General features: G+C 38.7%; 1 protein-coding gene across 1 annotated transcript in view; it reads left to right on the plus strand.

Annotated features, from left to right (window-relative positions):
* Positions 1-9,977: 9,977 nt before the first annotated feature.
* The window catches only part of RGS22 (regulator of G protein signaling 22), a gene marked incomplete at both ends in the record, with an annotated part of 58,011 nt that continues 46,700 nt past the window's right edge, over positions 9,978-21,288 (plus strand). Inside the window, 3 exons of the mRNA XM_083860155.1 lie at positions 9,978-10,002; positions 10,618-10,646; positions 13,203-13,265. Coding sequence (XP_083716281.1) covers positions 9,978-10,002; positions 10,618-10,646; positions 13,203-13,265 — 117 coding nt within the window. The remainder of the gene's footprint in view (positions 10,003-10,617; positions 10,647-13,202; positions 13,266-21,288) is intronic.

Raw genomic sequence — 21,288 nt, forward strand, 5'->3', positions numbered from 1 at the left:
CCTTCAGACAGACATCATCTATAGTGGGAGGAGTGACATTGCCTATAAATGCCCAGGGAATGTATTTAGTTTTCTGACCATGATGGTTTGAGCCAGAGCTGTGGGTTTAAATTCTAAAATAGAATTATTGGAAGTAACCTCTTGCTGCTGACAGATGTTGCTGCAAGGATTTTACTTCATAAATTTTTTTTTTTTTTTTTTTGGAGCAGCAACCATAAACCTCAAGTGGTTTGTGAGAAGGAAATTGAAATTGTTTAAGTCTCTGATCATTCGTTCTTTGGTGACAAGTATGGAAGAGCTTAGGCAAAAAATGGTTATGAATCTTTGGAATTGTTTATAGGCTAGGGGATGTTAGTGTGTTTCATCGCTAACTAGCCAAAAATGATAAAAAAAATTTGGTCATTAAATTTAGTAACTCAACACCATATGTTAGATAATTTTCCTATTCCATATATTGGTTACTCTTTGAACCACCTTAGGCAATTGAGACCGTGCTGATTAATTTTCATACAAAAAGTGCTTTCTTTTGTTTCTGCTTTCATAGGCACGTGAAGAAATACAGCAGTGTCAGATTAGAAAGGGACTCCTGGAGTCTAGTGCCAAGATCTTATGTCAACTGATCAAGTTCTGTCTTAAAACTGGTTATAATACTGTCCCATTACCATGTTGGTGACCTACTCCAGATTGCTCTAGTAGTCACTTAACCTGTTGCCTTTTTTTTAGCATTGCTATTAAAATAGCTATTCTGTTGTTGTGGTTTGAAAGCAAAATGAATGAGAGGCTCAAAGTCAGAGATATAATTTAATAAGAAGAAAGGTAAAAATAAAATAAAATAAATGCAATAACACAAAGGACCACTGACAGAGTCAGAATACAACCTGAGCAGGATGGTGGAAGCAGTCCAGGTGAGGTGGTCTTCCTGAAGCAGTGATCCTGTAGAAAGGTCTGGTAGCTTTGCTCCTCTGGGAATCCAGTGGGTAAGTGCCCCTTGCACTGTCCCACATACCAGCTTATATCCAGGTGAGAATGCTTGGCTCCTCCCCCTGGGCAGAGCATCTCACAATAGGATGAGGAGTTGCGAAGTGGGTCCTTGATGGCCCATTAACAGAGATAACTCCTGGAGGGAGTTACCTGTGACTCATGGGCCAGGTGTTAATAGGCCATTAGCAGAAGAGGCAGGGGCTTGGGAAAACACTAGCCCACCTGCTTTCAACAGTTCATGAAGATGGTGATAGAATAAATACTTTGTGTGCATCCTACACTGCAACCCAGGACATCTGTATATCTGATCCTTCCCTTAGACTTTTCTTCCCCAATATTATGATTGTTCTTTCACTGACAAAAATCCTCCGCATTTAGTCTCATCTCTTAAGACAATCCAACAACAGATGTTGTGTCTAACAACTCCTCACTGTTTCCACTGGAATCTATTATTGATTGAATTCAGCCAGTATTCCAAGTGAAACCTCCTCAAGAACTAAAATAACATTATGGCTTTCTTTTCTCTACAAGAAATACTTTCACCAACATATACTAAGACAAGCATTTCTTGTATAGGTCTTCTTCACAGTCACAGTTCAGTCACTTGGTGTAGTACTTCCACATTCTCAAAAATTATGAAAAGATCCAAATTTTTTTCTATTAATTTCTACTAAACCTTAAGTGTGTAATCTCATACTTTGCTCTTCTAAGCTTCAGTCTTTTTTTCTTTCTCTGATTGAGTCTTGTGATGATTTAGTATTTGATGTGATTATATTATATTTTTACAGGTGCAAATTTTTTGTCTGTACTGAATCTTATGGGATTTTTTGATGCAAAATATCTAGCAGGTTCTGTTATCACTTGTCAAATGCCACAGCAGAACCTGACTGCTTTTGGGGAATGATGTATTTATTTTTAATTAAACAAAAACAAAGCTTGTTTTCACTTTCTTACTTTCTGAGCTCTCATTAGTTGAAAATTACATTACAAAAAGACTTAACACATTTTTTCTCTGTGACAAGCTTCTGGAGAGTGTTAGAACTTACCCAAACTTGTCAGAAGCCTAAATGCTAGTAAGACCTTATTGAGCTGGGTGCTAATGGATGAGTAGTAATGAAACCAACACTTCAGCTGAAAATATTGATGGCATGACATTTTTAATAAATTTATAAGCACTGTCAAATAGTTTCATATAAAAGTAGACTTCTGACTTGAAGATTGGAGTTCAAGAGTTAAAAGCCCCTCTAATTTTCCCCATCTGTGCTTTAACACATTCTAAAAGCAGTTCTGCAACAGTGTTTGTGTCTTAATTCTGTAGGTGCATTTTTAATCTCTCTGTAGGCAAATGGGATGTTGAAACCGTGCATATATTTTAGTTGCTGCTTTTTACTCGGGACTCATACTGAAAAACCTGTTTCCATAATCTACTTTAACTTAGATACTGTGTCATGACTAGAACCAGCTGAAGTGGTAGAAGGATAGTAACTGGGAAAAGAGGGATAGTTGGTTGAGAAGCAGTAGTACCCTAGATAAACACAGTAATGCTTGGTAAAAGTTGTTGGAGCTGCAAGATTATTGCTGAGTTACTCAGTAGTTGTGCAGTGGTCTTCCAGTTTAGCAAAAATGTTAATTATCATCCTAAAGTGCTGCTGGTGCCCAGATGGAGGACTCATATCTCATGTTCACTGAGCAGACACTAAAGTTCCTAAAGTCCTGAACTGGGTATAATACATTATTAGGGGCCTGAAGAACACTTCTACAAGTGCTTTGTTCTGCCAGGACTCAGTACCACAGTATCCAGCCTCTGTTTAGACCAATGGGCTACAAAATGAAATTTTCCTCTGGTTTGGATACACCACATTACCCTGGTGCACATTTAGGTAGATTAGATGCTCTGGAGATGGTGGCCATAGAAACATTTTTTGCTTTTAAAAACAGGTTCTGCTTGTCTTGCAAACATTCTCTCCTCTTCTGAAAAGATTTGTACAAAAGAAGCACTCCCATTAATATTGCAATTTTAGCCTTCATTTTCCTTTATCCTTTTGCCCTTGTGTATTCTGTTGTAAGGTACAAAAGCTATTACTGGGATGCAGTTACCTTTCAGCATTTCTGCTGGAAGTGTTTCTGTTAAGAGAATGTTCAATACTCTGTAACTCAAGTAGGCATAATATGAGAAAGTTCAGTGGGTCCTGTTTTCTGCTCCAAACAGAAATGCTTACTGGGACACTGTTTAAGTTCCTGTTCTGGACTTTTTCCTTGGGTTAAATAATTCTCATAAAGTAGTTCAGGGAGAATGTCATACAACACAGAATGGATACCAATAAAACAAACTAATTCTTGAAATGCTTTGCTCAATTAACTTACTTAAAAGTGAAATTATCTTAATGTTGAACTGCTTTCTTCCCTGAAAACAGCCCTTAATTTTAAATGCTGATAATAAAATATCACAAGGGGGCACCAAAGGTTTTTCATACAGAAGAGAACTCTAGTTTTCCTTCCCTCTTTAACCCATACACATTAATTCAACATTACAAATGCAAAATATTTTGAATGGCTTAAAGCAGTGGTGGCCATAATTCCTGCCCCTGGGAGCTGCATACTGAAACCTACAAGAGGAGTGGGCATCCTGGGAAGCAATTCTGATGGTATTACTTCTCTAGGGCCTCCTTTACAAGGTGAAGCTGTACTGGGCCCACAGCCAGATGCTACAGCAACCAAGCAAGATCATGGAATTATAGACTGGCCTGAACAGCCTCCGGCTGAGTTCCTCTCGCAGCCACAGACTTGGATTATCCAGTGGTCTCCATGCCAGTCTAGAGTACAAAACATAACTCTTTTAGACAAGTGTTGCACTTGAAGAATTTGAGAATTTGTAGTTTCAGGAGCTGCACGCTCTGGACTTTATTTCCTGAGTACAGAAAATATATTTGATAATAAAATCCAATATGGTTTTATGAAGTATGAATACTGTAGAAGTGCCTCCTCTATCATGATTTTAAAATGACCACAGGAAAAACATTGTATGCATTTTATTCATGCTTAATTGATGCTCTGAATGCTTTAGTAAACAAGAAAGGGAAAGCATTAACTTTTTTAAACTCAAATTGGAAAAGTTTAAGTATTCCCATGCAGCATATTTGAAACAATGTCAGAATAATGGCATTTTAATTTTTTCTTTTTTAGTCTGCTTAATGAAGATTGGGTGAGAATTTGGTAACTTAAAGGATTCTTTATTTTTTAACTAGATACTCCTGGAGGCTAGGAGATCAATAGGTAGTTAGGAAAGTAAAATACCTGCAAAATAAGATGGCTGTAGTTTCTGGATGCTTTTCTGAAGCATTATTGAATTTTTAAGGAGCATCTTTTAGTTATGGATTCTTGTGCAATTCTCAGCACCTGTTGAGTAGATACTGCTGTGTTCTTGAAGTGGAGGAACATGAAATTTTTTTCTTTTTTTTCTCCTGATTATTTTTTTCTGCTTGATCAGTCTCCCAGTCTATTTCATTATAGAGCTCTACAGCAGCGTAACAAAAATGGGGGAACTGGTGGTCAGTGAGATCTTTTGTCTCAAACAGCACTGCTGCTACCCAGATTTGATGCATCAGTAATATTTCACTTGGATAACTCAGCTGGAGAATCCTGGGTTTGGGGACTGCTGTTGACACCTGCTTGATAGCAAGAAAGGGAAGACATGGATGTGTTTAGTGTTTCTTGCTGGTATTTGGCACGTACTGCCATGATCTGCTGAAGGAAGTTTGATGTTATTGACACATGCTATTGCTATCTGCTGGAACTTCTCCATTATACCTCTTGCATTGGACCTTTGGTGGACTGGAACAGCTGTTAAGTCGCAATCAAGAAACTGACCTGACATAAACCAAGTTGTGAATAACCCCAGAAAAAAAAAAAAAAGTCACAAAATCTACTTGCACAACTAGAAGTGGTAGTACATTTGAAAAGCTTAAATTAGTGCAGCCAAAGTGTCTTACAAACCATGACTCTGTTTATCTATGTGGAAAATAGATAACAGACAATAACAATGCAATCTTTGTCCATAGTGCCAAAACTTCGGATACATCCTGTGACAGTGAAATCTGTGTGAGAAATAACTGTCACAGTTTCATCTGATCTGTATCTATGTTTCAGCTGAAAGATATGCTACATTAACTGTAGTAGGGCTGCTAGGAAAAAATTCTCTCTGCCTTGCTGTAGACTTATGTAAACCATGCAAATGTTTCTATCTTGTATGCAGTTTGATAGCCATGGCTCTAGCAATTCTTTCCTGATTGTCATTGTCTTTGCAGAATTACTTTATTTCTAATACTTTTTCTCTAACAATAATTTCTCTATTTCTATTATTATTTCTAATAATTTTATTTCACAATCTTTCTAAATAGTTTTTTCAATTAAGTGTTAATGCTTCTTTCCAAAATTAGGAAAGATAGTGTGTAATTCTCCTAAAGCTCTAGGAGTTGTGCCTTAAGACACTAATAGAAATTTATGAAGGACTCAGATGACTGCAGGTGTGTATGCAGGAGGCACACACACTACTTGGCATGTAGGAAGTAGTAAGAGGACAAATGTATATCACAAATTGATAAGAGGTCCTTCGAAATTCCAGTTCATCTTCCAGGGTATGTCTCTGTATTCCCCTAATGTTTTTCAAGACCCATATTAAGCAAATGGAAATCAAACCTGACTTAAGGCCTTTAAATTTGGTAAGACACCTCTACATTGTCCTGATAGAATAGGATTGTTATAGGAATCCCTGGGCCATTGGCAACAAGAACAAGTCAAGAAGTATTCTCCAATGACTATCTGAATAAAGACTTTTGTAGAGGTAAAGCTCTTTGTACTTCCCTCTGAAACTCTCCTCCAGTTAAAGGTTTCTAATGCTGATAGCCCAAAACTAAGTCCCATTTCTTCCTTTACTGTTTCTGGAATCGTAGAAGTTTAGGTTGAAAAAGCGCAGCCATTAACCTGGCACTAAACCATGTCCCTAAGTGCCACATCCACAAGTCCCTTAAATACCTTCAGGGATAGTGACTCAACTATTTCTCTGTATAGCCTGTTCCAGTGCTTGACAATCCTTTTGCTGAAGAATATTTTTCCTAATAGCCAATCTAAAACTCCTCTGGCACAACTTAAGGCCATTTCCTCTTGTCCTGTTAACTGATACCTGGGAGAAGAGACAACTCCCACCTCACTACAGACAACCTCCTTTTAGGTAGTTGGAGAGAGCAACAACGTTTCCCCTGAGCCTCCTTTGCTCCAGGCTAAACAACCCCAGCACCCCCAGCTGATCCTCACGGGACTTGTGCTCTAAACCATTCCCCAGCTCCACTGCCCTTCTCTAGACACTCTCCAACTACAATGTCCTTGTGGTGAGGGACTCAGAACTGGACACAGCACTTGAGGTGTGGCCTCACCAGTGCCCAGTACAGAGGGGAAATCACTGCACTGGTCCTGCTGGCCACACTATTCCTGATATAGTCCAGGATGCTACTGACCTCTCCTATTTTATTTTTAAGCACCTACTTTTTTGCTTTTAACCTAGACTATCTTCAGGAGTATTATTTCTCTCCTTTTCAAATTCTTTTGGCTGCTCATATTCCCAATAAAAATTTCCTCAGGTGTTTGCACTAATTTTTTCTGACAGACACAGAGTTGCATTAAACTGTGCCTGTAAACTGGGACTATCAGATTCAACACAGAGGCTGTACTGTCACCACAGGCAGTCTCTGTGCTTTTGCCAACAGAATAATTTAAGGCTTTTAAGGGCCAGCTATCTGACTCTGGACTTGTGCTTCCCTCTTGTGATATGACTCCCACTTTGGCGTTTCTGCAGTCAATATTTAAATAGGTTTCCTAGCACCTGTTTTCAGTGTATGTGATTGCAGCTGCCAGATGCAAAACTAAAATCTCTGTGGTAGTCATCTAAAAAAGAAATTGTAGTTATAGTCAACTAAAGTTAGACTTCTGTAAAAATATTTAGGTATTAAAGATATCACAGCAAGAAATGCCCTTATATCTGAGATGGGGTGTTCCTATGGAAAATCAGTAGCTGTCCCTGAGTATCGCTCTAGAGCTGTATCTGCATCTTTGTTATGAGCATTTGCTACCTTTTGAATGCATAATTAATTATGTGAAAATTCATGACTTCACTATGACCACTGCCAGGAATCAAGCACAAGTTAGCACCTCCAAACACAAGTGTGCATATGGATTTAGTAAAACAATCCAGTTTATGTTTTGTCTGTACCTGAGTCCCAAGGAAGTTTGTTCATCCAGCAAGCTGGCATAGCTTATACGTGTGGTTCTTTGTGGGCAAAGTTGTCTCGGCAGTTTTGATCTGATTTGCCTGGGTAATACTTTGAAATCCTTACCCTGACAAATGGCTGAAAGCATAAATTCCAGAGATTTGTGGAGGACAGATTAAAGTCTTGACTGAAAGTTCACCTCTCCAAATGGTTCTTCATAAATTAGCGGAGGAGGGAAATGCCAGCAGGTATGAAGTGGACCATTCAATGTTTTCCTTCCTTTTATCTTCCAGTGCAGCCTCTTCCTGTGTTGGCCTTCTGAAAGATTACCATTTTCTAAAATTTCTAACAATTTTAAGCCTACTTTTAGTGGTTTTTCTTTCTTTTGTCTAGTATTTTATTGGTATCTCCTTTTTTAGAACTTATCCCCCATCCTATCTAGCCATTCATCTTTACTACACCCAAGGGTAAGATGCTTTTTGGGATAGATCACAGCTTTAACTATATTTACGAAACATCCTGTAGGCCTGCAGGTCTGCTAAGCTAAATAATAATAAAAATTAAAATAAAATAAGAGCATGGAAAGGAAAATGTGAAAAAGGAGGAAAATGGGCTTGATCTTTATATCTCAGCTTCACTAGCTGGTGAACTTTTAACTGGCAATATAAAATCAGGACTGAAATGCACACACACAAGGTATGTGACCTAAATGTGTGTTGTTAACTAAGACAATGAAAAAGTGATGATGACTGCTAATAGATTCTCCATGACAGAGTACAATGTGTGTTTTCTGATGAGCTTAATCCTAAATGTAATCTTTGAAGCACATTGAAACAGCACAAAGACCTAGGAGTTTTATGTCAAAATACACCTGATAACAGAAGGATAGAAAAAGGACCGTTTTAAATTTTATTTTTCTTAATTGACCCTTTTCCAGACTTCAGTTTTTTCTGAGCTGTCTTGTAGCTTCCAATTCTAAAAAAAAAAAAAAAAAAAAAAAAAGGCTCATTCATCATGTTTCTGTTGTTTTTTCTTCAAAAATTGCAAGCAATTAGGGAAGTTTAGGAGAAAGTTATACACTGCAGACTATGTTTATACCTACATCAGAAAGATGGGCAGGGGGAAAATGAGTGGAATGAACATTAGCTTAAACATTTAAAATCATATTAAGTAGTTTAGTTATGAGACAATCCAGTCTCATAATACAATGGAGTGCAATTCTTCTGCCTGTTGGAAAGGTTTCACTTTGCATTTTATGTGCTGTTATGCATGTTTCTCTTACATATACATTAAGTATACATACCTATTAGAAATATTTCATAGTGACAGTAGAATATGTCCTGATACACAGCACTGCAAAATCACTTCGAATCTGAATCTTCATATTTTATTCTTTACTTCTGTTGAATATGGTCTTCTGATATATAGATATAGACACAGATACAGACATAGATACAGATATAGATACATATAGATATATGAAACATTTGCCTGAAATGTGGATCTTGAATAACACATTATTCAGCTTATCTTTTAGATCTTTGGAAATACTATTGTGCCCTTAAGGGACACCCCCCAACCCCACCCCCGAGCCCAAACCACCCTTAAAAGCTAATCACGCAGCTAACAATATCCCATGAAAACAATTAGAAGATGTATTATTCTGGCATTTAGCAACTAGACCAGTGATTGTATTTGGGCAGGCACCCCCCAGGGTGGGAATGCACATCTGGAGTAGAGGGTGCAAAATATCTTGTGTTTCTAGGAGATGAAGCCATTTCCCTGCCTCTATGGCAACAGATTTGCTGCTTGTTCATTATTAACACTCATCAGCTTCTGCACTTTAAGCTGCAGTCCCTGGGCATGTGCATTTTGTTCTGTTTTTACTTAACCATGGGTTCCACCAAAGTCATACATGAGTTAAAATAAAACTTTTTCTACAGTTGAGCGTTACAACTGGATATACTGCTCTACTCTGTGAAAGGGGATACAAATGGTAGTTCTCAAGGTCGTAGTGCCTTTTGTGCCGAGTCCAGCTGATGGATTAGGCTTCTGGAAGGAGCCCTCCATGCACCTTGCATCCATGACTTCTCGTACTACTGATCCCAGTGGGATTTTTGCCAAGCTATTAAAAGCAGCGCTGGTCTGGAAATCAGCAGCAGCAGAGAACTTTCGTGCCAAAAATCCTGCAGGATTTATGCAGTTCTAGGATAGGGTACTTGCTAGGTAGGATGGTTTTCAGATCCCAGTCGTGAAACACCTAAATCCCTCTGAAATCCTCATCGAGGAGTCTGAATTCCTTCTCTACACACAGCTTTCGCTGATCCCACCAGAAACGTGACTTTTCCTTACATGCTGCAGCCAAGGCAGAAACTAACCTTCTAGAAGCGTTTAGTTCCATTTCTGGCTACAGCTATCCCCACATCTCTGCTCTTCAGGCATCTCCTATGGGCCTGTCCTCCCTGAGGGAGCGCGGCGCGGGCCGGGCCGTGTTTGCGGCGCCATAGCAACCAACGGCGGGGCGGCCTCAGGCCCGGCCGGGCCCCGCGGCCCCGGCGCTGCTCCTGCTGCTTCCCGGGATCTCCCCTGGGCAGGGGCCGCTCCCCGGGATCTCATCTGGGCAGGGGCCGCTCCTCAGGATCTCCCCTGGGCAGGGGCCGCTCCCTGGGATCTCCCCTGGGCAGGGGCTGCTCCCTCTGCCCCCCGGGCTCTCCCCTGCGCGGTGCCGGTGCCGGGATGCGCTCCAAGCGGCTCACCACCGGTACGTGGCGCTCTGTGTCCCCTGTGCAGGGCCGGGCTGGCTCCGTGTTTCACGGAGGTGCCGGTGGCGGCCTCAGGTGCAGAGGCGATGGCACTAAAGGGGCTTTTGGAACTGACGGGTGTGAACTTGCCCGGCAGGGCTCATGGCATCACTAAAGACAGGGTATTGTCGTAGAATGAATGAGTTGATTATTTGGGAACACAATTCTATTTTTTAAATTTTATCACATGATGATTTGTAGTATTCGCTGTTCAAAGCTTTGAGAGTCTCATATAAATCTGTATTTTCATTAAACCACCAAGCTTCTAGTTATCAATTTTGCGGAGGAAAGCTGACATGAAGTTAACTGATATGTATACGAAATAATATATCTTTATGTTTAAATAATTCTTAAATAGATAATCTGTTTAAATAATTATTGTGATCGATAATCTTTTCATGCACAGGTCAACGTTACAGCATATTCTTAGGTTATTTTATTTCTTCAGACTCAGTTGTTTTATTTCAGAATACCCAGGAGAGTTGTCACGCCTCACTACTTTTTGTTGTACTGTAGTTGAACCAGATTGACTGCATTGCTTGGATAACATATGATGTTTAATATCTTCTTTTCAGAACCTCCATGTATAACAGAAGAAATGTTAGTAAGTATGCTTATAAGGCTTGATCATTATTTTCATCATGTAGCAATAGAGCAAAAAAAGCAAAAAACCATTGTTTTCTCATTTATTTTTGTAAGTATAGATTACTGAGCAATTTTGTAAAATTTTGGCAGACAAAATACTTAGTTTGAAAATAATTAGAAAAAAAGTAACACAAGACTATGGAGAATAAAGATGGAAATTAAAGTGAATTAGGATGAAGGAAGGAAACAAACAACTGGAAGATTCAACATGAGAGGTTTAACAATCTCCTTACTTCGCCTTTTTTGCCCTTTGCTCATAGCTCATTGTAGGTTTTCCCTGATGTTTGTCTTTTGTTTGAAAGGTATATATGTTTCTCTGTTACCTCCTAAGAAATGACACGTTTACTGTTGCAGCTCAGGTAATGTTTGCCCATTCCCTGTTTTGGATACCTTTGTAACTGTGTATTTTAAAGTACATATGTGTCGATATTGTTCTTAGGAATCTCTAGATACTGTTTTATTTATAGTGTTTATTACCATAAACAGAACCAACATAAGCGCAAGTTTTGGACCAATTTTTAGCACTCTTTAACCTCCAGTTGCCGTTCTAAGGCAGCTTTTTCTACTCATAATTTAGACTGTGCTGCAGGGGAACGAGCATGGAAAAACAAAACCAAATGCTTCCTGACACAAAAATCTAAGCTATAGTATTGTACATGCAACTCCCTAACCTCTAATGTGCACATAAGAAAGTGCAACTGATCTCAAATGAAAATAAGACTGTCTACAAAAGACTGTCCAAAAACCAGAGTAAATTATATAATGTATAGATGCAATAAGTAATAAAGCACACATTAATAAGATCATAAGCATTTTATCTATCTATTTTATCAACCATCGTGTTTACATTTCTTGCTGTTAAATGGGTCTACAGAGGATTGTATCCTTGGGAAATTAAAAACATATTATCTGCATATTCCTAAAGAGCTTATACTTCAGCCAGTAATAAATTAATTGTTTTCAATAAGTCCTTTGAAACAGTAAAATATTTTCATCATGTATTATCATATCTAGTCCTATGTCAAGATTCATCCTTGTCAGAGTCAAACCAAACATGAGGCTCACTAAAGCTTGTTTCTAAATAATTTCTTTTCCTAATTCTGTTAACACTTGCAGAATTGATATTTCTGGATCTGAGTGTCTATTGACATTAGTAAGAGGCTTCTCTGTTGATTTCAAAATGGGTTAGACACTTTTGTAAATTCCCCTATTTAATCAGTGCCGAAACATCTCTAGGTCCATGGCACTGCAATTGCATTGAGCCATGGGCCTGTAATCCAAATAAGGCATGAAAGCCTTGCTTTTCAGCATTGGCAGCACTTTCTAGGAATGAGTTTGGGCTACCTTGCCTGTGCTATATCAGTCACCACATCAACCTCAAGTGCTAAGGAATGAATGCTGGTAGACACCATCGGGTATAGTCCTGACTTGTCACGCATGTTATCTCAGAGTTCTTCCTGATCTGAGAACAAGCTATCTGCATTTAGATTAGACCACTGGGGTTTGGATCAAGATACTGCCTGCCTGTACACTGTGCATAACCTCTCTTTAATGCAATTCCTCACTGGCACAGTACAATGCTATCAACTTAAGAAAGAAAAAAAATTGTGTTGCAACACCTTTGTTACTGTTAGCAAATACATTAAATTTAGTTGCACTCTCCTTGCCTTGCAAGGCTTAAATTATAGAATATTCAGGAAAATTAAACTATTAAAAATTATTTAATTGTCTTTATTATACTGAAGACACATATCTGAAGACTAGTGGAATAATGTTCTAGTTTTACCTCTGTTGAACTGAAATGGTGGAGATACTGAGTACAATAAAAGTAAGACTTAGAGCCATACTTTTGGATTTGTCAATAGCAGAAAAATTCAACCTCTAATCTACAGTTTTTGAGTCATGTTAGCAAGATTTAAAATGCAGGGGTCAGAAAGGATACTAAGACACCTGCAGATGCAGTCTTCACTTCTGATGAGGTCAAAAGGAAGCCTCCCAGTTTTGTCAGATTCAAAGCATGGCATACACTGCTTGCTTGCTGAGCCAAATTATAGGTTAGTGTTCTCCCTTTTAGTCCCCAAACATCCCCAAGCAGCAGTGTGAGAGCAGAAGGTAGCCCTGGTGAAATATTATAATCTCCTTCTTCCCAAGTGCAAGAGAGAAAGGTACAGTGTGGGGAATTTCTAGACTGTTAGCTTATGCACTTTTTTTCAAAAGTTAACATTCAGACTTTCAGCATCTAGAAGCTGTTTGGTTTATGAAGGCTTTATCTGTAAATTCATTGGAAAAGGATTTACCTTCATGAGGGCATTTTGAATTGCTAAGGATGTTGGCAGTGTGCAATGGCTAGAATATAACAGTGATGCAATGACTATATTCTCAAAAATAGGAAATAATATTTTGCAAAAGCTTCCATGTCATATCTCATGGAAAAAATATTGTTTGAGGCAATAGTGCATTCAAATATTAGCACAAATTATTACAAACCATGCTTTGTGGTTTTATCTCTCTATAGGAAGTATGCTTAGCCACAGATGATATGCTTGTGGATTACTTTAATGAATTTTTGAGTCTTCCGGTAAGTACCTTACAAAATCCCTTACAAAATACAAGAAACGCCTTACTAAGATTAACTTAAAGAGTAACTTAATCCATCTTGGAAAATTTTATGTTTTGCCATACTCTATATTTGCCATATATTTTAATGGTAGCATGGACTTCTGGGGACAGGTGTTCTCTTGCTAATTTACAGACTCACAGAATGGGTCAGGTTGGAAGGGAACACAGTGGATCATTTGGTCCAACCTCCCTGCTCAAGCAGGGTCATCCCAGAGCACAGGGCACAGATCTGCATCCAGATGGTTCTTGAATATCTGCAGTGAGAGGGATTCTACCACCTCTCTGGGCAGCCTGTTCCAGTGCTCAGTCACCTACACAGTAAGGAAGTTTTTCCTTGTGTTCAGGTAGAACTTCCTATGCATCAGTTTCTGCTTGTTGCCTCTTGTCATATTGCTCAGCACCACTGAGCAGAGCCTTCATCCTCCCTTGAGATACTGATAGACATTGATAAGGGCCCCTCTTATTTGTCTCTTCTTGAGGCTGAATGTGCCCAGCTCCCTCAGCCTTTCCTCATAAGAGAGTTGCTCCAGTCCCTTAATAATTTTTATAGCCCTCTGCTGGACCACTCAAGTAGCTCCATGTCTCTCATGTACCAAAGAGTGGTCCTTGACCTGCTGACAGTCCTCTTCCTAATGTACACCAGGCCTTCTTGGCCATGGAGACAAACTGCTGGCTCATGGACAGCTTGTTGCCCAGCAAGATCCCTAAGTTATTTATGGATTTAAACTTACATAATGAATCGTTTATGTATTTAAATCACAGTGCACTAAAATAATGTTAATAGAAAATGAAAAAGGCACATAAATACTTACTTAAAAGGTGTCCACTTCTATTACAGTGTCACGACATGACAATATAACAAATGTTTTTCCTTTTGCAGTTTTCTGGAAATGCATTCAGGGATAAATAAACATTTAAGCTCAAGAAACAAGTCTTTTTCTTCATGGCTTGGAAGGTTTTAAAGTTGGAAGTTTTACACTTCCCTTCTCTTCCTCTCCCATTTGCAGCCAGAAGGATGCAGCCTTACACTGTATTCTGTGTGCTGATCCAGTTACAGTTAGACCATCATACCCAGTACCTTGTATATAACCTGTTCTCCTGCTATCAACTAGCCTGCCTCCCCACACTCTGTTGAGACTCACATGTACAGTCCTGCTCCCCCAACGTGGCAACCTCATCCAACTTCATCTTACTAATCTTGGCCCTGACACCTTACACTCCAAGTCCCTTGTGAGGTGGCACAGGCCTTTCCACAGTGTCACTTGTGGCTCCCACCCAGTGTGCCACAGAGTTGCCCCACAGCCTGTTCCCTTCCTAAGGCACAGGCTGCACTATAGTGGCTGTCCAACAGGCTACACTACAAGAACATATATCCATTCTACTGCTTGCTTGGTAGGAACCACTGCCAGCATTAGGAGAGAGCAGACTATTTCTTGATGCTCCTTTGACCTCGGACTTTGGTGAAGCCACTAATGAAGTAAGTTCAGTTGTGGTTCATAACTGAATGATTTGGCTTACTAAATTGAACCAGACATAGCTGTCTCTCTAAGCCACATCACAGACCTGTGTCAATGAACACAGCATGGAAATTGCACTACTAAGGATGGTAGAATGGGCTCCTCATGCCAATTTTTAATCCTAAAATAGAATCTGGAGGTATTAGCTCTATGTCAGAGTGTGAGTTTTGTGCACAGCATTGATATTGACTTCTTTCAGGAATTCAGTTTTTATATGCTTTCACCACGCTGCAAGATTCCAAAGAGTATACAAAGCTGGAGAGACACAGATGGAACAAAACCTGTGGTGAGAGGGCTGGTTTTTTTTTTTTCCTTCAACACCTCCATTCCCTGCCCCTCCCTCCCCTTCCCCAGCTGCCTTAGGATATCTGCCTAAATCAAAGCCTAACTACTTGGGTTTTAAACCCAGGCCTCCTTCCACATGCCAGATTGTTCTTAGCACAGGAATATCATCCTCCATGCCTTTGCTGCTTATTCAGAATTTATGCTTCAAGTTTTCTCCAGATTGCAGATGATGGAGTGTGTAAGAAGTGCAGCCTTTTTAGTCTCTTGATCTCCTTGGTCATACACAGATTTCAGGACATCTGTTAGAGGCCAAAATTCTCCTTGGCCTCAGAGGGCTCCTCAGCCCACAGTCCTGGCACAGCTCAGCAGCTCTGAACTGCAGCAATCATCCAGGCACTCCTGACTGCTCTGGAAGCCCACAGAAAAGAGTTCACAGCCACTCCTGAGTAAACACTGTTCTATGCTGGTAATCTTGGTAGGTTTCTAAGATGACACATGGTCTCTCTTCTACATATTTACATATCTTCATGAAAACAGATGCTCTATTAGCTATTTTTAACTGTAATGTTCTCATAATTGGTTTTATTTTCTCTTTGATCTTTTCCTAAGGATTTACTCTCTTCAGGATTAATTTCTATTAATGCCTTGAGTTTTGTGGTTTGAATACCTTACATTCCCAATTTCCCTCTCCTTCTCAGAAGGCTTCTACTAAAACAGCGCATTGAAATTTCCATTTCTTTATTCTTGTTGTGCTTATACACTGTTGCCTGGGAACAGTATTACCCAGGTGTGCTAGTAGTTAGGCAACAAGTTAAACTGAAAATATTGTGAGACTTGATACAAGAAATCAGGGGGAGCAAATGCTTAGGGGACTGCCTCTGCATTGATTTATACTGCGCAGTTAGCAGATGGAAAATTGTACCACTAGGGACTTGGTATAGCAGCAGCAGGTTTGTCATGTGGTGTGGTTTTTTTTTTTTCCTTTGATTTACAGTATATCCCTTAAGTGATCCTCTTGCTATAATGACATTCAATGTAATCTGACATAAATATCTTGGTACTCCAAAGAGCTATATACTGTAATAAAGTGTAATTTACAGAAAGTATTTCTGAAATACATAATACAAAAAACCTCAGGAGAGCAGTTGCTGCCAGTAGAACAGTGATTTCACAGTAGCAGAAACCAATTACATGACACACAAACGAGTTACACCTTCCTTAGTAACTAATGTAAAATGAAAGATTTAAGAGAAACATTGGCCTGGATACATTTCCATTTGTAGGAGTTCAGGCTAGAATTTGAATCTCTGATCCATGTATTAAGAACACCCAAGGATATGTTTAGTCAGGAATGAAAATTTCAAGTCAGAAATTGCCATCCAGCTCAGTGTTGAAGGCCAGCACAGTAATGTCAACTTGTTTCTCCTGCACTCTACAAACTGCTTGCTACTCATTCCATCCCAAGTCCGTGTTTGGTCTTACCAGTCATTTTCTATTACCAGTGTTTCTAAGGAAGGCACAATCCTCCTATTTACAACCTCAAGGAGTTGCACTAGAGACAAAAATGCTACCTTGTGCTTCAGTTGAAGCACATTCAGGGGATGATAATTTGGTGATGAGTCCCTGGTTCTTGGTTTCACTTGCAGCAGAAATCGACTAAGTGACCACAAGTTTATCATCTTAAATTTGAAGAATATTTCTTTCAAACATTGTTTCACTGTAAAGGCTCTCCTCCAAGCAGTCTGTGGTCCAGCATTTGATGCAGGTGATGATTCTGAAAACAATTAAAGCCCAAGTAAAGCCTGCGCCAATTGGTCTGTCTGAAGACAGAATGATCCTGAAAACCTAGTGCTGTCACAAATAGAATCTTGCTTATAGCAGATTACAGAAAGGGCAAAAAGCAGAAAAAGAATCCACTCCACTGCACAGTTCAGGCCCTTCATGGCTTTGAATATCCATGCATCAAACATTGGTTCAAGGCATCAGTGCATGCTCATTAGTTTTGTCTTGTCTTTTCCAGGTGTGAGGAGGGAGGCTGTAGTTGCCAATATAACCTCCCTTAAAAAGGCTTTGACAGGAGTAAGGCCCTACATGCATGTTACATTGAGACTTACCCAGGACTAAAACTTGCATCAGGTCTTTGACATTGAAGGAAGCAAAGCATTCCTGACTACATTCCTTATTGATAATGTGTTTACTCTAAATGTTCTGTCTTAATTAGATTGTGATATATGATTATGACTTTTGTCTTACTCATCAACAGAAGAGAAAATCTGGACTCATTAAAGTCAGTGGGAGATTTTACATTGACCATGTGTAGTGTCACATGTGTAGTGTAGAATTTTTCCAGACACTTCATAGAGCTGCTCAAATTCTTTTCTGGTGTGGACTCTCACTGACATTTATTTATGATATACATATACCCTTCTTAAGGGAGTTTTGGCAATGCTCATGGATGAGATCTCTATTCACTCCCACCCTTAACCTAAGAAGCAGCCAAGCTGTGGTCATTCTGTTTCTCTTGGAATCAAACTACATTATTTGGGTCTGGGATGTAAGCATATTAACACATTTGTTAATTGTATCTGAAGTTGAGTATATCTGAAAACTGTTAAAACAGAGAACAGTGAGATTTATATGTCTGATATCCTGGCAACATAGTGATGGATGCTGTTTTCGTTTCTGTTATGGGAGAACTGAGAGAAATTTGTCTTCCCTTCAGTTAAGTGTATAACTTCAGGTTTCAGAATTATGTATTCTGTTTATTTTTCAGCTGAAAACCATATTCAATGTACATTTGACTGCTAAGAAATTTCTTTGCTGTCAAAAAAGTACATGCAATTGTTTATTTATTTAATAGTATTGCTGTTCCACAGTATGAAAATGGCTTTTTGTTTTTTTGCTCAGAGATTTTTTTCTGAAGCTGAGATTACTACACTGAGTTACATTTGTCATACTGGCTTTGACGGGAGAATTGCCTGCGAGTGAAACAGTTTGCAAAGTCTGTAGACTTCTTATTTGTTGGTATTCTCAAGTCCTTGATCTTATTTATTGTGCTACGTTTACAATGTATGAACCCTAAGCTTCAATGCTCCTGCCAAACCTGATTTATTTTTTCTTAACATCTTGAGGTATAATTTCTCTGGAGATTTCCCTTTCTATCTTCAAAACATCAAAAATTGGGTCAAACTAAAGAGAATTATACACTTAGTCTTTGGTCAGTGTATTTTACTTGTCTCTAAAAAGCCAAAATTACTTGCCAAATGTGGAGTAAGAAAGACATTTCTTAATATATTAGATTGGCATGGATAATTTTTTCCCTTTCCTTTATAGTGTAGACTATTATCCACTCCCTAACATAGGCATCTTCACTGAAGATATTCCTCATTATTGCAATGATGGAATATTGGTGGTACCAGAAACCTCTTTCATTATGGTCCTGTGAAATGTTACAGCACTTGACTTCCACTGGAAAGGTTTTAAGTTTGCTAAAGAGTGCTGAACAGTTTCTTGGGGCTTTTTTTTTTTTTTTTTTTTTTTTTTTTTTTTTTTTTTTTTTTGTGGCTTGTAATGTGTGAGAATGGTTAGATTGTGTGTTTTGCCCCAAAGTTCTTCAGATACTGAAAGGAAAATGGATTGACTGATCCTCTGTAGTGTATGGTAACTGGGAAAATGTTTACTACAAGAAATCAGGTTCTGGGAGTGGGTTTTTTGTGTGTTCCCATTTGATTTTTCTCATAACATTATCACTTTTATTTTTGTGGTGGTGATGAGTTAAGAAGATTAGGAATTATCTCTTATTTTATTATGCTTATAAAAACATTCTGATTTATCATTCTAGCTTTTTAAAGTAAACAAGCTTCTCCTGAAAGATTTGAACTATGCTAAAATGCTTCTGTATGTTCCTTTGAGAGATAGAGAGATGCTCTGTTGAGAATTTGGGATTTGTACAGAGTCACAGATTACTGTCTGGAGGGGATTTTAGGAGGTCTGTAGTGTGTCTTCCTTTTCAAAGCATGGTCAGTGCTTTAGTACCGACTCCAGGTTGCTTGGCACTTTCTGCAGTTGGTCTTGAAAACCTCCAACAGCTGATTCCTCTCTGGACAGCCTGTTCCAGTGCTAATTATCCCAAAATCATCTTTTTTTCTTATAATCCAATTGAGACCTCTGTTGTTTCAGTGTATGACAAGTGGTCTCTTGTCCTCCCACTATACTCCTCTGTACAAAGCTTGGCTTTGTCTGTTCAGCAATCTCCTTGTAAATACACTGAGATTGCTGCTGGTCCTCCTAAAGCTTCTCCCTCGAGGGTGAGTGCTCCAGCCTCTGGCCATCTTTGTGGTCTTCTGGTGGACTTGATCAAATATGTGAATATCTTTCTTGTACAGGGGACCCAAAACTGAATGCAGTATTCCAGATGCATTCTTACTAGTGTCAAGTCTGCTGGCTACTCTCTGACTGATAGAAATAGTATGTGTGCTTTTTGATATTCCTGGGGATGAGTAACTACATCCAAACCCCAAAAGTCTGGACTAGAACCCCCTTTTTCAGTCAAATATGTAGTGTATGAAGTCTAAATCTTCCTATCCCATCAGTGCATGTTCTTTTGCTCCATTAGTATATTTGTCTTATAAATGATTGGTAGTCAGATTCCCAAATCAGCAATATGCTTTACATTTTAAAAATAGTCACTAGCATCCATTTCACTACATTAAATTTGCTATAGTTTTCTTTTCAGCAAAATAGAATATGTATCAAGAACCCCTAGATCTAGGGTAAGTTACAAATGATTAAATAAAAGTAGATATATGTGCTAAACTGATACTGTATTTGCTTAGTTTTTAATTTGAAAAATGTGTAACTAAAACAATCTCATTGTGTCTAGCCACAAAGCCTTTTATTATGAAATTTGCATTTTGTTTGCTTTTTTCCTCCAAGTGAGAGCATTTCAAATCCTAAGAGACTGAAGTACTTTGTTTCTTAGTATACTTTTTTCTGTTTCTTTATTTAAACATGAAGGAATATATAAGGAAGAAAACATTTAAATGCTATTAAGGTTGCACAGTTAGTCACTTAAAAGCTGGTAGCAGCCCAAATTAGGTTTGAAAGTAAATGAAATGTGCACATAGAAAACTGGGAGGAAGTCTGAATGTAGGGAAACCTACTACACATAAAAGGTATTTTAGATGCTGTTCAGGACATCTGGAAAAAAAAAAGCACTAAAACCTGCAGAGTGCCCTGGAGAAAATGAATGCCAAAAGAGGCAGAAGGTGTCAGAGAACAAAAACCAATCCATGATTTCAGCTGAAGTTAGGTAACTGAACAGACTCATGCAATTCAAGGCATGGCCCTGAGCAGTGATGGTCTGATGTCATAGGCACTAATCATACACTGAAAGCTCTCACACACCGTGTGCTTTGCCAGGCTCAGCCTCCACAGTGAGACATTATGGGATAAGTAGGGAATGTTGAAAAAACATGTTGCAGCCACATGGTTCAATTCTGGGCATTGCTCTACAAGACATTGATCAACAAGGGGGCTTCAAAGAGAAGCAACAAAACCGATGACACTAACATAATTACTTTGGGCTTATACAAGTGTGAAGAAGAATCAAATTGTTCTGTAATATATTTCTATGTTATATGTAGCATGTATTTAACATATTTAGAATGTATGTGAGTTATGACTATGTGTGCATATATGTGATATATGAAAAAGTTCAAGGAAATTAAAAATACAGTACTTGAACAAATAAAATGTTCTTATTAAATGCAGGGGAACGACAACTGTACAAACACCGGTGGGATCCTGCCTGGAACTAAGCCAAAATGAGTTTTGGCACTGGGTCTAGGTGTGGCCATAGTTTCCTGAGTACTTAAATACAACATGCCTTGTTGTCCAGCTGAGTGCAGAGATGCTTGCATACTCTATATAATTTCCTATTCATAACTGTCATAGATATCCTCTATGAATTCTGTAAAATCCATCCGTATTTTTCCTCTACATTTCAAGTAAGAGAATTTGAAAGATAGTCTTTTAAGGAAATATCCAATACCAGAGCTTCAAAGACTAAAGATGACTCTGTTTTACTGTGTACAAGTGCAGTGGGGTTTTGTGCATTGACAAAAGTCACAGCTGCATGGCCAAAATTGAAGTTTAGTCTATCTCATCTATTATACATTA

This window comes from Zosterops lateralis, assembly GCF_965231275.1.
Source record: "Zosterops lateralis genome assembly, chromosome: 1".
NCBI classification, from domain to species: domain Eukaryota; kingdom Metazoa; phylum Chordata; class Aves; order Passeriformes; family Zosteropidae; genus Zosterops; species Zosterops lateralis.